General features: G+C 24.9%; 1 protein-coding gene across 1 annotated transcript in view; it reads left to right on the top strand.

The window, feature by feature from the left end:
- Positions 1-671: 671 nt before the first annotated feature.
- The window catches only part of LOC109602640 (unconventional myosin-XVIIIa), a 91,274-nt gene continuing 73,699 nt past the window's right edge, over positions 672-18,246 (top strand). The window contains exons 1-5 of the mRNA XM_049969012.1: positions 672-896; positions 4,158-4,317; positions 9,626-10,167; positions 10,227-10,611; positions 16,627-16,764. Coding sequence (XP_049824969.1) covers positions 4,168-4,317; positions 9,626-10,167; positions 10,227-10,611; positions 16,627-16,764 — 1,215 coding nt within the window. The 5' untranslated portion in view covers positions 672-896; positions 4,158-4,167. The remainder of the gene's footprint in view (positions 897-4,157; positions 4,318-9,625; positions 10,168-10,226; positions 10,612-16,626; positions 16,765-18,246) is intronic.

Below are 18,246 nucleotides of genomic sequence, written 5' to 3'. Positions count from 1 at the left end.
TGCTTTATTAAATTTATAACATGACTTACTTAATTTTATTGACCATTATTAGTATTAATATTATTTATATATTTTCTATTTTTTACGAGTTGTAAATGAATTGTTATTGTTCTTTTAAATCAAGATTTTAAGTTTTTACATAATTTTAATTTTAATACAGTAAAAAACTGAATTTACAAAAAAAATAGTGCTTCGAGGTTTTTTTATAATTTTGTTTCATTCATCCATTTTTTAAAATTCCTTATAAATATTTCAACACCCACAATTAAATCAAGCTACAAATTAAATGTTCATGGAATTTAAATGTCCTTTTCCTTCTCCTTTTTCAATTACTAATCGTATGTGTTAAAAAAGGACAGAAGATTAAATAGTGATTGTGGTGTATTGTCGCAGCGGCGTTGCCTATGTTCCCAGAAAATCCCCACACATTCCCAATAAGATTAATAAATTTAAAAATAATATTAATTTCAAACGTAACTCATCAACAAATTTACATTTTAAATCATGTTTACAATCAGCGTTTGATTGTTACGTTAATAATTAGAGATGGTTAACCAAGAAGTGGTGTGTGTGATACAGTGCGGTACGTAAACGTGGCAATCCGACGCAGCGAAACAATCAAGTTTTCAAAACACCCGACGATCATTATTTAGTCCGTCTGGTGCGTGCGAAGTGTCAAACAGCATCGAACCCGTAGTTTCCAATTTAAATCACCGTGAACACACCACAACCGAACGATACGCATAAGCCGACGTCGCGACGCGATGCCACCGCCGTCGCGGGCCTCCTAATTCCGACCAACCCCGGCCCAAAACCCCGCTGCGGCTGTCTCGGGGTGTGCTCCCGTGTTTGTGTCTGTGCGTGTGCAACCCCCAGTTCAGTTCTCAGCCTTTTAGGTGTGTTAGTCGTCTCGTTTTTTGAAGGATCAAAGTGCTGTCTGTGTGTCTGGGTTCGATCGATTTTCTGTCGTACATAACCTTCCCCATTTGCCATTTCGATGCTCAGGTAAAACGTGCGGGGCACCCTCCGTCGCTGCGACTTTCGACCGGGAACTGATACAGTTAAAATTGCCTCGCTTTCGCACGCTCGAATAATTGAATTGGCGTTTTTACGGGCCGCAATTTGGAACGAAACAATACCCGAACAATTAAAAGCCCACAAAGAAATAGAAACCGAAACTAAACTGGCATAAATGAGTAAACATTAAGGCAATAAAATACCATTATAAAACATATTTTTTACTAGTGGATAAATTGATAATAATTCAGTGAAAATGATGCTTTCCAAACGTTGTTTTTGTATGTTTTAATATTAATCGTTTGTGGCACGTAAATTGGCTTTTGCACCGTCACGAAAATTTTTAATAAATAATAAAAAATGCATGTTCCAGACTATAATATCGTTATAATGATCACTTTCCCTTTTTTTAATGTGTGCATATTTATAACTAACCCGTGTTTGGACGAAGAATGTCCGATAAAGAATGACTAAGCTGCTAATTAAACATTTAATTGAAAAACAATCGAGTTTAATGACTTTTATCACGTTTTTAATGATATTTATTTCGAGATTCATCATTTTTTGACGTTTCCAATTGTTTATTGATTTGTTTGGTTAGGATTTATTGTTTTTAAATATTTTGTGTCTGATATAATTCTTAATATTTTCGTTTTTATACATTCGTAAGAAATTTTATTGTATTTTATTTAAATGGATTTGTACAAATTTTTACTTTATTTTTTAGTATAATGTTTATACCAATTGGAGAATTTTAATTTATAATTAATTCAGTATTAATGTTATTATTTAGTAAAATATTTTGTATATTCCTATATATATATATATTTGAGAACTTTCAAATGGTAATTTGATAATTTATTCATTTAATTGTATTTTCAAGATGTTTTAATTTTAATATATTTTTTTAAATTAAAGAATGTTAAGTTCTTATTCAAATATTTTCACAGTTAAGTTTTATTTTTAATTAAATTAAATTAAATATTAATACTAATTTCCTCAGTAATTCTAAAAATTCCATTAATTTATATACAACATTTTTTGATTATGAAACTTTTTTTCTTTGAAATTGTGAATAATTTTTTTTTTGTTAATACTTTTATATTTTTGTTAATTATAAATTTGTATTATTTTGAGACTTTTTTTAACATTTTCTTCACATATTTTTACAGGAAATTCAATATTTTTTTAATTATTAAATTTACACTATTAGAAAGTATCAGAAAATAATTTCCTCAATAATTTAAAAAAATCTATTTATTTATAACATTTTTTGCTTTTAATTATTTTTTGAAATATTGAATATTTTTTTATTATTACATTTTTATTTTTTATTAATTATAAACTTTTATTATTTTGAGACATTTTTGTAACATTTTCTTCACATATTTCACCATTAGAAAATATCAGTAAATAATTTCTTCAATAATTTTAAAAATTCTATTTAATGTAACACTTTTTGCTTTTATTTTTTTTTTAATTTTGATTAGTTTTATTTGTTATTATATTTTTATTTTTTATTAATTATAAATTTTTATCATTTTGAGACATTTTTTTAACATTTTCGTCACATATTTTTGCAGGAAAATTATATTTTTAATTAAAGGTTTCATCGTTATGCATTTGTGAACATTTTCAATCAATTTTATTTATATAATGTTTCAAATTATTTTAGATTCAAAAATTTATATATTTTCAGGCTCTTTAATATTTTTTTTAACTATAAAATTTTCACCATTAGAAAATAATTTGCTCAATAATTTTAAAAATTCTATTTATTTATAACATTTTTTGCTTTCAATTTTTTATTTTTGAAATTTTGAATAGTTTTTTTTTTGTTACTACATATTTATTTTTTATTAATTATAAATTTTTATTATTTTGAGACATTTTTTTAACATTTTCTTCATATATTTTTACAGGAAATTTATATTTTTAATTAAAGGTTTCATCTTTAAGCATTTGTGAAGATTTTCAGCCAATTTTATTTATATAATGATTCATATTTATTATTCTATTTTAGATTTATAAAATTTTCACTATTAGAAAATATCAGTTCAAAATTTAAAATTCAAAATTCAAATATTTAAAATTTTGAATAGTTTTTTTTGTTATTACATTTATTATTTTTAAATATTATAGATTTTTATTATATTATATTTTTGAGACATTTTTAACATTTTTTTTCACATATTTTTACACTAAATTTTATTTTTATAATGTTTCTAACTTAATATTCTATTTTAAATTCAAAAATTTTAATATTTTTAATATTTTTTTAATTAAAATAATTTTATAATTTTACAAAACATCAAACAATAATAGTTCTAAAAATTAATATTCTTCAAATATATTTAAAAATTTCTGCTAATATATTTTTAATCATACAGTAGTTTTACTTAAAAGAATTAATAGGATTTGTATTGATTTTTAAAACCCCAGAATGCCATTAATCTTTTGAACTAGCCAATAAAATTTATGCCAGTCTAATCTTGTTTCCATTGTGTAATATTCTAAAACACTGGACCAGTTCCCTCATTTTTTTTCTCCTATAATTTTATTTTGAACATAAAAAACGGTTCCACCTGTGGAATGTTTATAAATAAATGTTGGCAAATCATCGGAGTTGGAAATGAGGTCTAGAATATCTTACAAAACTTTAAAATAACTGGCTTTTGTTACGACCAAATTGCGAATGATTTATTATTAATAATAATTATAAAGGTGACTGTGACTGAGTTTTTTTAATTAACACAACAAGTTAAAAAATCTTTCATAACGTTTTTAATTATTTAAGTCGTTACAAAAAGTAATTATTTAATTGAAAATATATATACATATTAATAAATTGTAATTATCAACTACATTCAAATCAAATTGAATTAGTTGGAATTGACGGTTTTAAATTACATAGTTAATTAACAACCGTTAATGTCTAATAATAACTTCATGAATTATTTCTCAATAGTAAACATTTACACACAACTATTATTATTACCATTATTATTATTATTATTATTATTATTATTAGAGGAATTTTCCTGGTTTACCTGAGCACGAATGATGAAAATAATATTTGATCTGAACAACATCTATTATCTTATCAAACGACAAAGATAAATTCGGTTCATCGGTTGCAGCCAAAGGAAGATGTTCAGTTTCATCAAAAAGGCGGGCACGGGCGTCGTCTCCGACAAGGAGGATAAGGAGAAACGGAAAAGGGACAAGAAGGATCGCAAGGAGAAGCAGAAGAGGGACAGAGCTTCGATGTCAACCGAAGATTTGTTAAGACTCGACGAGGTAAATAAAACAATTTTTATTCTTATTATATTATATTTTTAAACAATTATTTTTATTTTTTTTTACACTAATTTGACCAATTTTAAGATTTCTCTAAGATTTATTTAGGTATCCTCATTGCCAGAACGAATTTTAACTTTTGTTTTGTTTTGTTAAGAAGTAATGGCAGTATCGTTTAATTTGTGGCTCCCATTTTACAGTTATACAACAATTGTCAATTGTTGTTTCCAACGTGAAATTGTTGTTCGGTTTCGTGAATGCGAATCGAGCATCTGTTCGATCTTGAAGCGAGATATGCGAGAAGGAATGCGTAAATATCGATCTATGAATGTCCAATATGATGTTGTGATCCTATTTTATCGACATCTGTTCATTTTTTATTATATATAATTTTATTCTATCTTAATCTTCGCTCAATATAAGTTTAATTTGTGTTGAATATTTTTTACTGCTTAATTTTTTGAATAATGTTTTACTATTTAACTTTTGTCTTTAGTTTTTAACACTATAAATTAATAATTTTTAAAAATTTTGTTCATTTGTTGTTTTTTAAATTTATTATTTAATTTTTGTCTTTACATTTTTGACACTATAAAATAATAATATTTAAGAATTTTCTGTTCAATTGTTTATTAAATTTTTTGAATACTTTTTTACCATTTAATTTTTGTCCTTAGACTTTTAGCACTGTAAAATTATAATTTTTAAAAATTTTCTATTCATTTGTTTTTCAAATTTATTGAATACTTTTTTATTATTTAATTTTTGTCTTCACATTTTCGAGACTAAAAAATAATAATTTTTAGCAATTATCAGTTCAATTTTTTTTTTAATTTTTTGAATACTTTTTTACTATTTAATTTTTGTCTTTAGATTTTAAGCACTATAAAATAATAATTTTTAAAAATTTTGTGTTCATTTGTTTTTTAAATTTATTGAATAATTTTTTAACATTTAATTTTTGTCTTTAGATTTTTAGCACTGTAATATAATTATTTGTAAAAATTTTCTGTTCATTTGTTTTTTAAATTTATTGAATACTTTCTTATTATTTAATTTTTGTCTACATTTTCGAGACTATAAAATAATAATTTTGAGCAATTTTCTGTTCAATTTTTTTTTTTAAATTTTTTGAATACTTTTTTATCATTTAATTTTTGTCTTTAGATTTTTAGCACTATAAAATAATTTTTAAAAATTTTCTGTTCATTAGTTTTTTAAATCTATTGAATACTTTTTTATTATTTAATTTTTAATTTTAAATTTTTGACACTATAAAATAATAATATTTAGGAATTTTCTGTTCAATTGTTTTTTAAATTTATTAAATACTTTTTTATTATTTAATTTTTGTCTTTACATTTTTGACACTATAAAATAATAATATTTAGGAATTATCTGTTCAATTGTTGTTTAAATATTTTGAATACTTTTTTACCATTTTATTTTTGTCTTTAGATTTTTAGCACTGTAAAATAATAATTTTTAAAAATTTTCTGTTCATTTATTTTTTAATAACAATAATAATGAATAATAAATTCATTTGTTTTCTAATAACATTTTTGTTATTTAATTTTTGTCTTTACATTTTTGACACTATAAAATAATATTTAGGAATTATCTGTTCAATTGTTTTTTAAATTTTTTTGATTACTTTTTTACCATTTAATTTTTGTCTTTAGAATTTTAGCACGATAAATTAATAATTTTTAAGAATTTCCTGTTAATTTGTTTTTTTTAATTATTTGAATAATTTTTTACTATTTAATTTTTATCTTTATATTAAAATTGCTTTAATTTTAATATTGTATTTAAGTCAAATATTTTCAAGTTTTAAATATTAAAATTTTTTTCTCCTGAAATTTTTTTTAATTTATTAATAATTAATTTTAGAATGTTTCCAAAATCTCAGCAAACTGAATTATGGGAAATTATCAATTAAATAACCGGCCCAATCGAATCGACGGAAACATTAATTTCAAACCAATAATAAAGGTAATTTCGATACCGTTTCACTAATTGAACATGTTATTCAAACAACGTTAATTAATATATACTATGTATACTATATACATATATATTATACCGGGAAATGAACGGTCCCGACCGCTGAATCTAATTATGGTAATTACCGACCGACACCTGATTGTAAAACGCGATTATTCAGTTTAGTCCTTTTATAATATCGATATGGCATATTATTACACTGACCTAGAGAAATTAGCGGAGCACCGCGGCACTCCGGTGCTTTCCAATTCGTAACAATGCGTCTAATTTGCATTTGTGATACGGCCGGAAAATGTCGTCGCTTTGTCTGTCTGAGAGTTTTCACTAAATTTATCTGCTACGTATTTTATTTTGACATTTATATTGGTCATTATTAATATTTTAAATTGTTTAATCATCTTATTATGCATACAAATTCCCCACTTCAGTGACTTCTGGTATTTCCAATAGTGTTTATTTAAATAAATCACCTTTATGTGAGTCACTGTTCAAATAAATTTTGTTGTGTTGTTACTTTAATATCCTGAAAAAATTAAGAAAACAATTAATTATAAATATTTATATTATAAATATTTATTAAATTAATTAAAACTTGGTTAAAAAAATTGAGAACAAAATTATGAAAATTATGGTAACAGAAAAATTTTAAAAAATGTTAAAATATAATCTTTAAAAAAGTTAAAAATTTTGAAAACAGAAGAAAAACCAATAAATAAATATAAATATTATAAAAAATTAATATATGATATTTGAAAAATTGATTAGAATTTATTAAATTAATTAAATGTTGGTTAAAAAAATTGAGAACAATATTATAAAAATTATAGTTACAAAAAAATTTCAAAAAATGTTAAAATTTTTAAAAAATATTAAATTAAAATTAGTAAATATCTAAAATTTAATCTTTAAAGAAGTTAAAAATTTTGAAAACAGAAGAAAAACCAATAAAAAAATATAAATATTATAAAAAATTAATATGTGATATTTTAAAAATTGATTAGAATTTATTAAATTAATTAAATATTGGTTAAAAAAATTGAGAATAAAATTATAAAATTTATTGTAACAGAAAAATTTCAAAAAATGTTAAAATTTTTAAAAAATATTAAATTAAAATTGGTAAATGTCCAAAATTTAATCTTTAAAGAAGTTAAAAATTTTGAAAACAGAAGAAAAACCAATAAAAAAAATGTAAATATTATAAAAAATTAATATATAATTATTGAAAAATTGATTATAATTTATTAAATTAATTAAAAGTTGGTTAAAAAAATTGAGAATAAAATTATAAAATTTATAGTAACAGAAAAATTTCAAAAAATGTTAAAATTTTTAAAAAATATTAAATTAAAATTGGTAAATGTCCAAAATTTAATCTTTAAAGAAGTTAAAAATTTTGAAAACAGAAGAAAAACCAATAAAAAATATAAATATTATAAAAAATTAATAAATGATATTTTAAAAATTGATTAGAATTTATTAAATTAATTAAAAGTTGGTTAAAAAAATTGAGATCAATATTAAAAAAATTATAGTTACAAAAAAATTTCAAAACATGTTAAAATTTTTCAAAAATATTAAATTAAAATTAGTAAATGTCTAAAATTTAATCTTTAAAGAAGTTAAAAATTTTGAAAACAGAAGAAAAACCAATAAAAAAAAAAAATGTAAATATTATAAAAAATTAATATATAATAATTGAAAAATTGATTAGAATTTATTAAATTAATTAAAAGTTGGTTAAAAAATTGAGAATAAAATTATAAAATTTATAGTAACAGAAAAATTTCAAAAAATGTTAAAATTTTTAAAAAATACTAAATTAAAATTGGTAAATGTCCAAAATTTAATCTTTAAAGAAGTTAAAAATTTTGAAAACAGAAGAAAAACCAATAAAAAATATAAATATTATAAAAAATTAATAAATGATATTTTAAAAATTGATTAGAATTTATTAAATTAATTAAAAGTTGGTTAAAAAAATTGAGAACAATATTATAAAAATTATAGTTACAAAAAAATTTCAAAAAATGTTAAAATTTTTAAAAAATATTAAATTAAAATTAGTAAATGTCTAAAATTTAATCTTTAAAGAAGTTAAAAATTTTGAAAACAGAAGAAAAACCAATAAAAAAAATGTAAATATTATAAAAAATTAATATATAATAATTGAAAAATTGATTAGAATTTATTAAATTAATTAAAAGTTGGTTAAAAAATTGAGAATAAAATTATAAAATTTATAGTAACAGAAAAATTTCAAAAAATGTTAAAATTTTTAAAAAATACTAAATTAAAATTGGTAAATGTCCAAAATTTAATCTTTAAAGAAGTTAAAAATTTTGAAAATAGAAGAAAAACCAATAAAAAAAATATAAATATAAAAAATTAATATATAAATTTGAAAAATTGATTAGAATTTTTTAAATTAATTAAAAGTTGGTTAAAAAAATTCAGAACAAAATTATAAAAATTATAGTAACAGAAAAATTTCAAAAAATGTTAAAATTTTTAAAAAATATTCAATTAAAATTGGTAAATGTCCAAAAGTTAATCTTTAAAGAAGTTAAAAATTTTGGAAACAGAAGAAAAAACAATAGAAAAATATAAATATTATAAGAAATGAATATATGATATTTAAAAAATTGATTAGAATTTATTATATTAATTAAAAGTTGGTTAAAGAAATTGAGAATCAAATTATGAAAAACAGAAGAATTTATTAAATTAATTAAAAGTTGGTTGAAGAAATTGAGAACAAAATTATGAAAATTACAGAAATAGAAAAATATTAAAAAATGTTAAAATTTTTAGAAAATATTAAATTAAAATTAGTTCAATGTCTAAAATTTAAACTTTAAGACAGAAGAAAAAACGATAAAAAAATTAATATGATATTTGAAAAATTGATTAGAATTTATAAAATTAATTAAAAGTTGGTTAAATAAATTTAAAACAACATTATGAAAATTATAATATATGAAAAGTTTAAAAAATTTCAAATTTCTAAAAAAAAATATTAAATTAAAATCAGCAAATTTTAATCATGAAGGAAAATCTTGGAAACAGAAGAAAAAACAGTGGAAGAGATAAATATTAAAAATAATAATAATAATAATATACGAAGTTAAGTTAATGAAATCATCAATTATGAAAATAATAACAGTCGAAAAATTTTAAAAATGGGGAAATTATTTAAAATTATTATTTTTCTTCAATTTTTTTTATATCGTATTACTCTGAACTAATTAAAATTAAACCACCTGAATCTTTTTTAAAAATGTCAATTTTTTGTTTCCAGGTACGAAAGTCGCTGAAGATCCGGGGCCGCCGCAAAGAAAAGGAGAAACTTCCGTCCGGAATAACGGCCGACTACACCGCCGACTTCCTCGCCAACTACGAACGCAACGACTCCCCATCCTCCAACCAAACAAACTCCCCGTCGAACGTAGCCCACGTCTTCGACGGTCACACCCAATCGGACAGTTCCGAGACCAGCCTCAACTCCCTAAATCACCGACCGCCTTTGCCTCCCAAGCCCCCCAAGAGGGGCATCCTGAAAACACCCAGGGTGGTCCTGACGGACGAAAACGCCAAAACCGTGGCGGCCAACGGCCACGACAACAACTTAGCCCAAAACACCTTAAGGAACGAGGTGATAGCCTACCAGAACGTCCCCGTGAACGGGATCGTGAACGGCAACGACAAAGACCTGGCCAGCCAGCTGCTGGTGATCACCTCCACGTCACCCAGCGCCGACAGCCTTACTGACACCACCAACTCCTCGTTCGCCACGCCGCCCTTCTCCCTAAGTCCGGTCGGGGAGTCGCAGGGCTTCCACAGGTAATCCGCTAAAAAACCGCCAATAAATGCATCACCAAATCGATTTCTGTCAATTCCAGGTGGTCCAGGACGGCCAACTTCGACGACGTCTCTCTGCCCCTGCCCGAAATAGTGCCCCTGGTGCTCCCCAAACCGCGAGTGCTGACGATCCAGAGACAGAAGCCGCCGCGTTCCGATTTCGGGTTCTCGCTGCGCCGCGCCATGGTGCTGGAACGACGCGCAGTTAGCGGCAACGACAACGTCGGTACGTCCGCGCAGTTCCCGAGCGTCGCGATGCGTGCGGTTATTTTCGCGGAGCCCGGTGCCACGGTGCAGCATCACAACGAAACGGGGTTGTTGCCCGGCGATAAGTTGCTGGAGGTGAACGGGGTGAAGGTGGAGGACAGGACCAGGGAGGATATCATCGATATGATCAAGGCCAGCGGTGAATCCGTCACTTTAAAGGTAACTAACTCAATAAAATTGGTTGTAAACATAAGTAATATTATGTTTCTTTGTTTATGTAGAAAATACGAATATTTTAGTATTAGAAAGAGGTACAAAAAATTGGAAAAAAAGGCCCAATTTACAATTTAATAAGATATTTTTTATGAGAAGGAAAATAATAAAACTCATAGATTGTAAAAATCTAATCTAATCTATGTTAAAATAAAAAAATAAAATAAAATGATGTAAAATCTGAAAAATTCCGAAAATTAAAAAAATGTTATAAATATTTAACAAAAACATAAAATTATTAATAAAAAATTAACGTTACAACAAATTGGAAACTAATAACAAAAATAAGAGAATAACAATTTTTAAAAAAATACGTACAATTGGAAATTTTAGTAAAAGAATAATTCTAAAATATTAAAAAAAATAATCAAATAATTCTAATTGATATTTATAATAAAAAATATTAGTGTAAAAATTAAATTTATAATAAAATATAAATAAAAAGATAAAGAAATTATCATATCAAAATATATCTAGAATTGAATATTTCAGTAACAAAAAAAATTACTGGAAATATAAACAGATATAAAAAAATGGACAATTATTAGTGTAAAAATTAAATTTATGATATACTGCAAATAAAAAGATAAATAAATTAAAAACATGTCAAAATTTATTTAGAGTCAAATATAGTAAGTAAATAATTATTGAAAATATCTAAAAATAAAAAAAATTCTGTAAAAAAGTCATAAAATTGTATTCATAAAATGTATTTAAGATACAGATATTAAAACATGTCAAAATATATTCTAAATTGATAATTTTAGTAAAAGTCATAAAATTGCTGAAAATATCAGATTAAAATTTTTTTGTTATTATCAATTAATATGTTAAATTTTTATTAAAAAAGTCACAAAATTGCTAAAATATTAAAAGAGTAAAAAAAATTCTGGTATTAACAGCTAATATCTTTAAGATAAAGATATTAAAATATGTCAAAATATATTCTAAATTGAAAATTTCAGTAAAAAAGTCATAAAATTGCTGAAAATATCAAAAGTTAAAAAAATTTCTGGGATTAACAGCTAATATCTTTAAGATAAAGATATTAAAATATCTCAAAATATATTCTAAATTGAAAATTTTACTAATAAAATTATAAAATTGCTAAAAATATCGAAAAATTAAAAAAAATTTGGTATTAACAGGTGATATCTTTAAGATAAAGATATTAAAATATGTTAAAATATATTCTAAATTGAAAATTTCAGTAAAAAAGTTATAAAATTGCTGAAAATATCAACAGATTAAAAGAATTTCAGGTATTAACATACAACAAGATAAAGATATTAAAGTCATGTCAAAATATATTCTAAATTGATAATTTTAGTAAAAGTCATAAAATTGTTGAAAATATCAGATTAAAATTTTTTTGTTATTATCAATTAATATGTTTAAGATAAAGATATTAAATATGTCAAAATATATTCTAAATTGAAATTTTTATTAAAAAAGTCACAAAATTGCTGAAAATATTAAAAGAGTAAAAAAATTCTGGTATTAACAGCTAATATCTTTAAGATAAAGATATTAAAATATGTCAAAATATATTCTAAATTGAAAATTTCAGTAAAAAAGTCATAAAATTGCTGAAAATAACAAAAGTTAAAAAAATTTCTGGGATTAACAGCTAATATCTTTAAGATAAAGACATTAAAATATCTCAAAATATATTCTAAATTGAAAATTTTACTAAGAAAATCATAAAATTGCTAAAAATATCGAAAAATTAAAAAAAATTTGGTATTAACAAGTGATATCTTTAAGATAAAGATATTAAAATATGTTAAAATATATTCTAAATTGAAAATTTCAGTAAAAAAGTTATAAAATGGCTGAAAATATCAACAGATTAAAAGAATTTCAGGTATTAACATACAACAAGATAAAGATATTAAAGTCAAAATATATTTTAAATTAAACATTTCTGTAGGAAGTCATAAAATTGCTAAAAATATTAACAGAAAACATCAAAATATATTGTAAATTGAAAATTTCTGTAAAAAAGTCATAAAGTTACTGAAAATATGAATTGATTAAAAACATTTCTGGTATTTACAGCTAATATCTTTGGGATAAAGATATTAAAACATGTAAAAATATATTATAAATTGAAAATTTTAGTAAAAATGTCATAAAATTGCTGAAAATATTAATTGATTAGTATTAACCATCATATGTTTTTAAGATTAAGAAGAATTATTTTAAAACATATCAAAATATATTCTATATTGAAAATTTCTGTAATAAAGTTATAAAATTTTTAAAAATATTAATAGATTAAAAACATTTCTGGTATTAACAGTTAATATTTTTAAGATAAAGATATTAAAACATATCAAAATATATTCTAAATTGAAAATGTCTGTAAGAAAGTCATAAAATTGCTGAAAATATATAAGGATAAAATACATTTCTGGTATTAACAGCTAATATCTTTAAGATAAAGATATTAAAATATGTCAAAATATATTCTAAATTGAAAATTTTACTAAGAAAATCATAAAATTACTGAAAATATCAAAATATTTAAAAAATCTGGTGTAATGTTTTTAAGGTAAAGATGTTAAAATCATGTCAAAATATATTACAAATTGATTTATTATTTAATGAAGTAAATTGCTTTCAAGCAGTTAGTAACTTTAACAGATAGCTACGTTAATATTTACCATAGTGTTCAAATTCAACAGCGCTCCAGTTTTAACAGCTATCACTTCCAACTATGGTGGTATATATAATGAATGAAATATGAATTTTTGAATCAGATTAACAGTTAATAGTTTTATCATTTAAGTTAATATTAAGCAAACTTCTAATTATTACAACAGCTAATATCACAAAAAAAAAGAGTTCTTTTGAAATTGGGTATGCGATAGGGAAGGAATTCCACCGACCCAAAGATAAGACAACATCCTCACGCATGGTTGTTGACCTCGACCCACAGAGAACGGACCAGTGCGATAAATCTCTCGGCCGCTTCGACTCCTTCATCTCAATTTTTAAGACGAAATTCGGCGATTGATGAAACCGGTCGCCGAAACACCTCACCCACATCCGCAATTTACGTAACAACCCAGCCAGTCAGCCAGTGAGTCATTTTCATGCAAAAAACCAGATGTTTGTGTTCGACGGCCCCGAAACGCGAAAATTTCTGAGCCCGTTTCAGGAACGGTTTCCTGCTTGTTGCGTTCACGCCCCAAATATTGTTTCGTTTGTTAATTGAACGATCGTTAATTGCATATTTAAGAGTCGTTAGCGTTTTGTCTAGACGGACGGATGAATTTATGGTCGAAATGTGTTTCAATTGGATTCACACATGGTGAATGTAAAGAGAGCAAAAATTTAAATGAACGGGTTGGATGGTGATTTTAATGATACGATTGTTGTGTGGAGTACGACGAAAAACCACCTATTTTGTGACGTAGTTAAACGTTGTTGCCGGTGTAATTTAATATTATCATTTACAGCAGTAATAGTGTCATAAAAATCGAACTATAGACTAAACAAGAGCTGCCCCTGTTTTAAATAACAATATTAATATTATGTTTCGTGATAATATAAATGGAATTCCAATAAATATAATTAATTAAACAAACGAGCAATAATAACGTAAAAAACCGATAGTCTATCAATAAATTTATTTACTTATGTGGTTCAAACAATTAATTTCATTTTGCTAAATTAAAATATTGATTTCAGTTGTTAAAATTGAAATTTACCTTTCAGAAATTCATATATTAAATATTTTAGCTGTTAAAACTTGAAATTTTAAAATCTGTTTTCTTAAATGCTTAAATTATTAAAAATTTGTATTAGACATATTAGCTGTTAATATAATTACTTTTAAAAATCTATGAGTCTTAATATACTTACATATACATCTTAGCTGTTAAAACCAGGACACTGTTTTAAAATATGATTCTTCTGTTTCATGATATAAAAAATTAAATATTAACATCATTAGCTGCTAAAGTTGTTGACTGTTTGAAGTTGTCTTCTTGGATTTATATTGAAGATATTAGCTGTTAAAATTAGAAATTTCCTTATGATCTTGATATCTTAAACTACTATTAGCTCTTAATGTAAAACTAGGACACTGTTTTAAAATATGACTCTTCTGTTTCATGATATAAAAAATTAAATATTAACATCATTAGCTGCCAAAGTTGCTGACTGTTTGAAGGTGTCTTTTTGGATTGATATTGAAGATGTTAGCTGTTAAAATTAAAAATTTCCTTATGATCTTGATATCTTAAACTATTATTAGCTCTTAATATAATTACATGTAAAAATCTATGAGTCTTTCCTTATAATAATATATCTAAATGTTTTAGCTGTTAAAACTAGGCACTGTTTTAAAATACGACTCTTTTGTTTCATGATAATAAAAATTAAATATTAACATCGTTAGCTGCTAAAGTTGCTGACTGTTTGAAGGTGTCTTCATTGATTAATATTGAAGATGTTAGCTGTTAAAATTAGAAATTTCCTTATGATCTTGCCATCTTAAACTACTATTAGCTCTTAATGTAATTACTTGTAAAAATCTATGAGTCTTTCCTTATAATAATATATTTAAATGTTTTAGCTGTTAAAACTAGGCACTGTTTTAAAATACGACTCTTTTGTTTCATGATAATAAAAATTAAATATTAACATCGTTAGCTGCTAAAGTTGCTGACTGTTTGAAGGTGCCTTCTTGCATTGATATTGAAGGTGTTAGCTGTTAGAATTAGAAATTTCCTTATGATCTTGCCATCTTAAACTACTATTAACTCTTAATGTAATTACTTGTAAAAATCTATGAGTCTTTCCTTATAATAATATATTTAAATGTTTTAGCTGTTAAAACTAGGCACTGTTTTAAAATATGATTCTTCTGTTTCATGATATAAAAATTAAATATTAACAACGTTAGCTGCTAAAGTTGCTGACTGTTTGAAAGTGTCTTCTTGGATTGATATTGAAGATGTTAGCTGTTAAAATTAGAAATTTCCTTGCGATCTTGTTATCTTAAACTACTATTAGCTTTTAATGTAATTACATGTAAAAATCTATGAGTCTTTCCTTATAATAATATATTTAAATATTTTAGCTGTTAAAACTGGGACACAGTTATAAAACATGATTCTTCTGATTAACGATGTAAGTTAAATATTTTAACTATATTATGAGATTTAATAAAGATATTAGCTGTTAAACTTATAAATTTCTCTACAGTATTGATACGTTGGATATTAAAACTATTAAGTTTGGCCATTTATTATTAAAACTCATCAATAAGATACCTATTAAAACTGGGACACTGTTTTAAAATATGTTGTATGCTTTAATACATGTTAAGTGACTTTTACATAGACTCCTCTTTTCCGAGATACTTCAGACACGCTTTTAAAATCCGTTCACAGTTTTTGTTTGGAGTGCGCCTCCTTTGTTCCATTTTTATTTCCGGCCTTTTAGGTGCAGGACCGAATTGAAACGGGGGGAAAGTAACTTGGGGTTAACTCAGGTCACGACTTGTCCGTATTTATTTTCTCTACCTATAATTTCAGTGCCTCAACAATTATGTTGATTAGCTAGTAAATTCGTTTTTAGGGAGCGGAACATAATGAACGGAAAACGATTCGGGGTCCCGCATCCCATTTATTTATCGTCCGTACAAAAGCGAGGGGTGGCGAGCCGCAGCACCGATAAATTTATTGTCGCGTCGCACCGAAACAGATGTCCCCACGCAAACACTCGACGTACGAACGGAATTCGCAACAACTGAAATCGAAACACAGTTATTCAGATATCATCTCGCAGGTGCGACACGGTCTGAATACGGCGGCGGTCTATCAATTCCGAAACGGCGAAAATAATGGAAAGAAGTAAAAATAAAAAAAAAATTAAAACAATGCTAGCTCGCGGCACCGTGTCCGATTTACACGTCGTTAGACTTTTCAATGTTTCGATTTCCAGGTGCAACCGGTGGCGGAACTGAGCGAGCTGAGCAGGAGATCGGCACACGATGGTGCGGAGATCGTGCTGGACGAGTGCTACATCAAGGGTGGCACGTTGAAACGTTCGGGTAGCAGGAGGTTCAACAAATCGTCTGCGGTAAGTTTCAGTCAGTCAGTTTATAAGCTAATTAATAGGATTTAAATTAAGCTTCTTGTAATGGTCACACTAGTGTGAATAATTGCTTAATTGGTTCGTTAACTGTTAATTATGTTAAACGGCTAATTTAGAAATTTTACCAAAATGTTGAGTAATTATTATTATTGACATCGTTAACTAATAGAAATTACTAGATGCCTGAAGATGGGTTAGCTGTCAAAACTGGCAACTTTAAAATATTGGTACCTTATATGTTAAAAGCATAACTGTTAATGATAGTTACATTTAAATGTTCACATTTCGTTTACAATTACACCATAGTTAAATATATTAGCTGTCAAACCTTGGACACTGTTTTAAAAATGACTCTTCTGTTATATGATTAGAATAATACATATTATTACAAGTAACTATTAAAGCTACTAACTGATTGAAGATGTCACCCTATATTAAATATCACAGACATTAGCTGTCAAAACTGACAACTTCTTTAAAATATTGGCACCTTAAGTGTTCAAAAGTATAACTGTTAATGATAGTTAAATTTAAATGTTCACATTTCTTTTACAATTACACCATAGTTAAATATATTAGCTGTCAAAACTTGGATACTGTTTTAAAAATGACTCTTCTGTTTTATGATTAGAATAATACATATTATTACAAGTGACAGATAAAGGTACTAACTGATTGAAGATGTTACTTTATATTAAATATCACAGAAATTAGCTGTCAAAACTGACAACTTCTTTAAAATATTGGCACCTCAAATGTTAAAAGCTTGACTGTTAATGATACTTAAATTTAAATGTTCACATTTCTTTTACAATTACACCATAGTTAAATATATTAGCTGTCAAACCTTGGACACTGTTTTAAAAATGCCTCTTCTGTTTTATGATTTGAATAATACATATTATTACAAGAAATTGTTAAAGCTACTTACTGATTGAAGATGTCACTTTATATTAAATATCACAGACATTAGCTGTCAAAACTGATAACTTCTTTAAAATATTGGCACCTTAAATGTTAAAAGCATGACGGTTAATGATAGTTACATTTAAATGTTCACATTTCGTTTACAATTACACCATAGTTAAATATATTAGCTGTCAAAACTTGGACACTGTTTTAAAAATGACTCTTCTGTTTTATGATTAGAATAATACATATTATTATAAGTAACTGTTAAAGCTACTAACTGATTGAAGATGTCACCTTATATTAAATGTCAGAGATATTAGCTGTCAAAACTGACAACTTCTTTAAAATATTGTCATTGTTTTGTATGTGCTGGACTAATAAAACTGCCAAGTTTGTGATTTTTCTGTTTATTTTGCTCGAAGCATCTGAACGTTGTGTGTTGCTCTCGAGCTAACTTAAAAGTAAGTAAAAAGGAGGGGGTTGCGCATTAGACGTTGCCAATGTTGACAAATGCTCTAACATGCCGCCCGCCTTGAAAATACAATTTTCAATAGA

This window comes from Aethina tumida, chromosome 6 (genome assembly GCF_024364675.1).
Source record: "Aethina tumida isolate Nest 87 chromosome 6, icAetTumi1.1, whole genome shotgun sequence".
Classification (NCBI taxonomy): domain Eukaryota; kingdom Metazoa; phylum Arthropoda; class Insecta; order Coleoptera; family Nitidulidae; genus Aethina; species Aethina tumida.
Note: the sequence above shows the minus strand (reverse complement) of the source record. Positions and strands in the feature narration are given on the sequence as shown.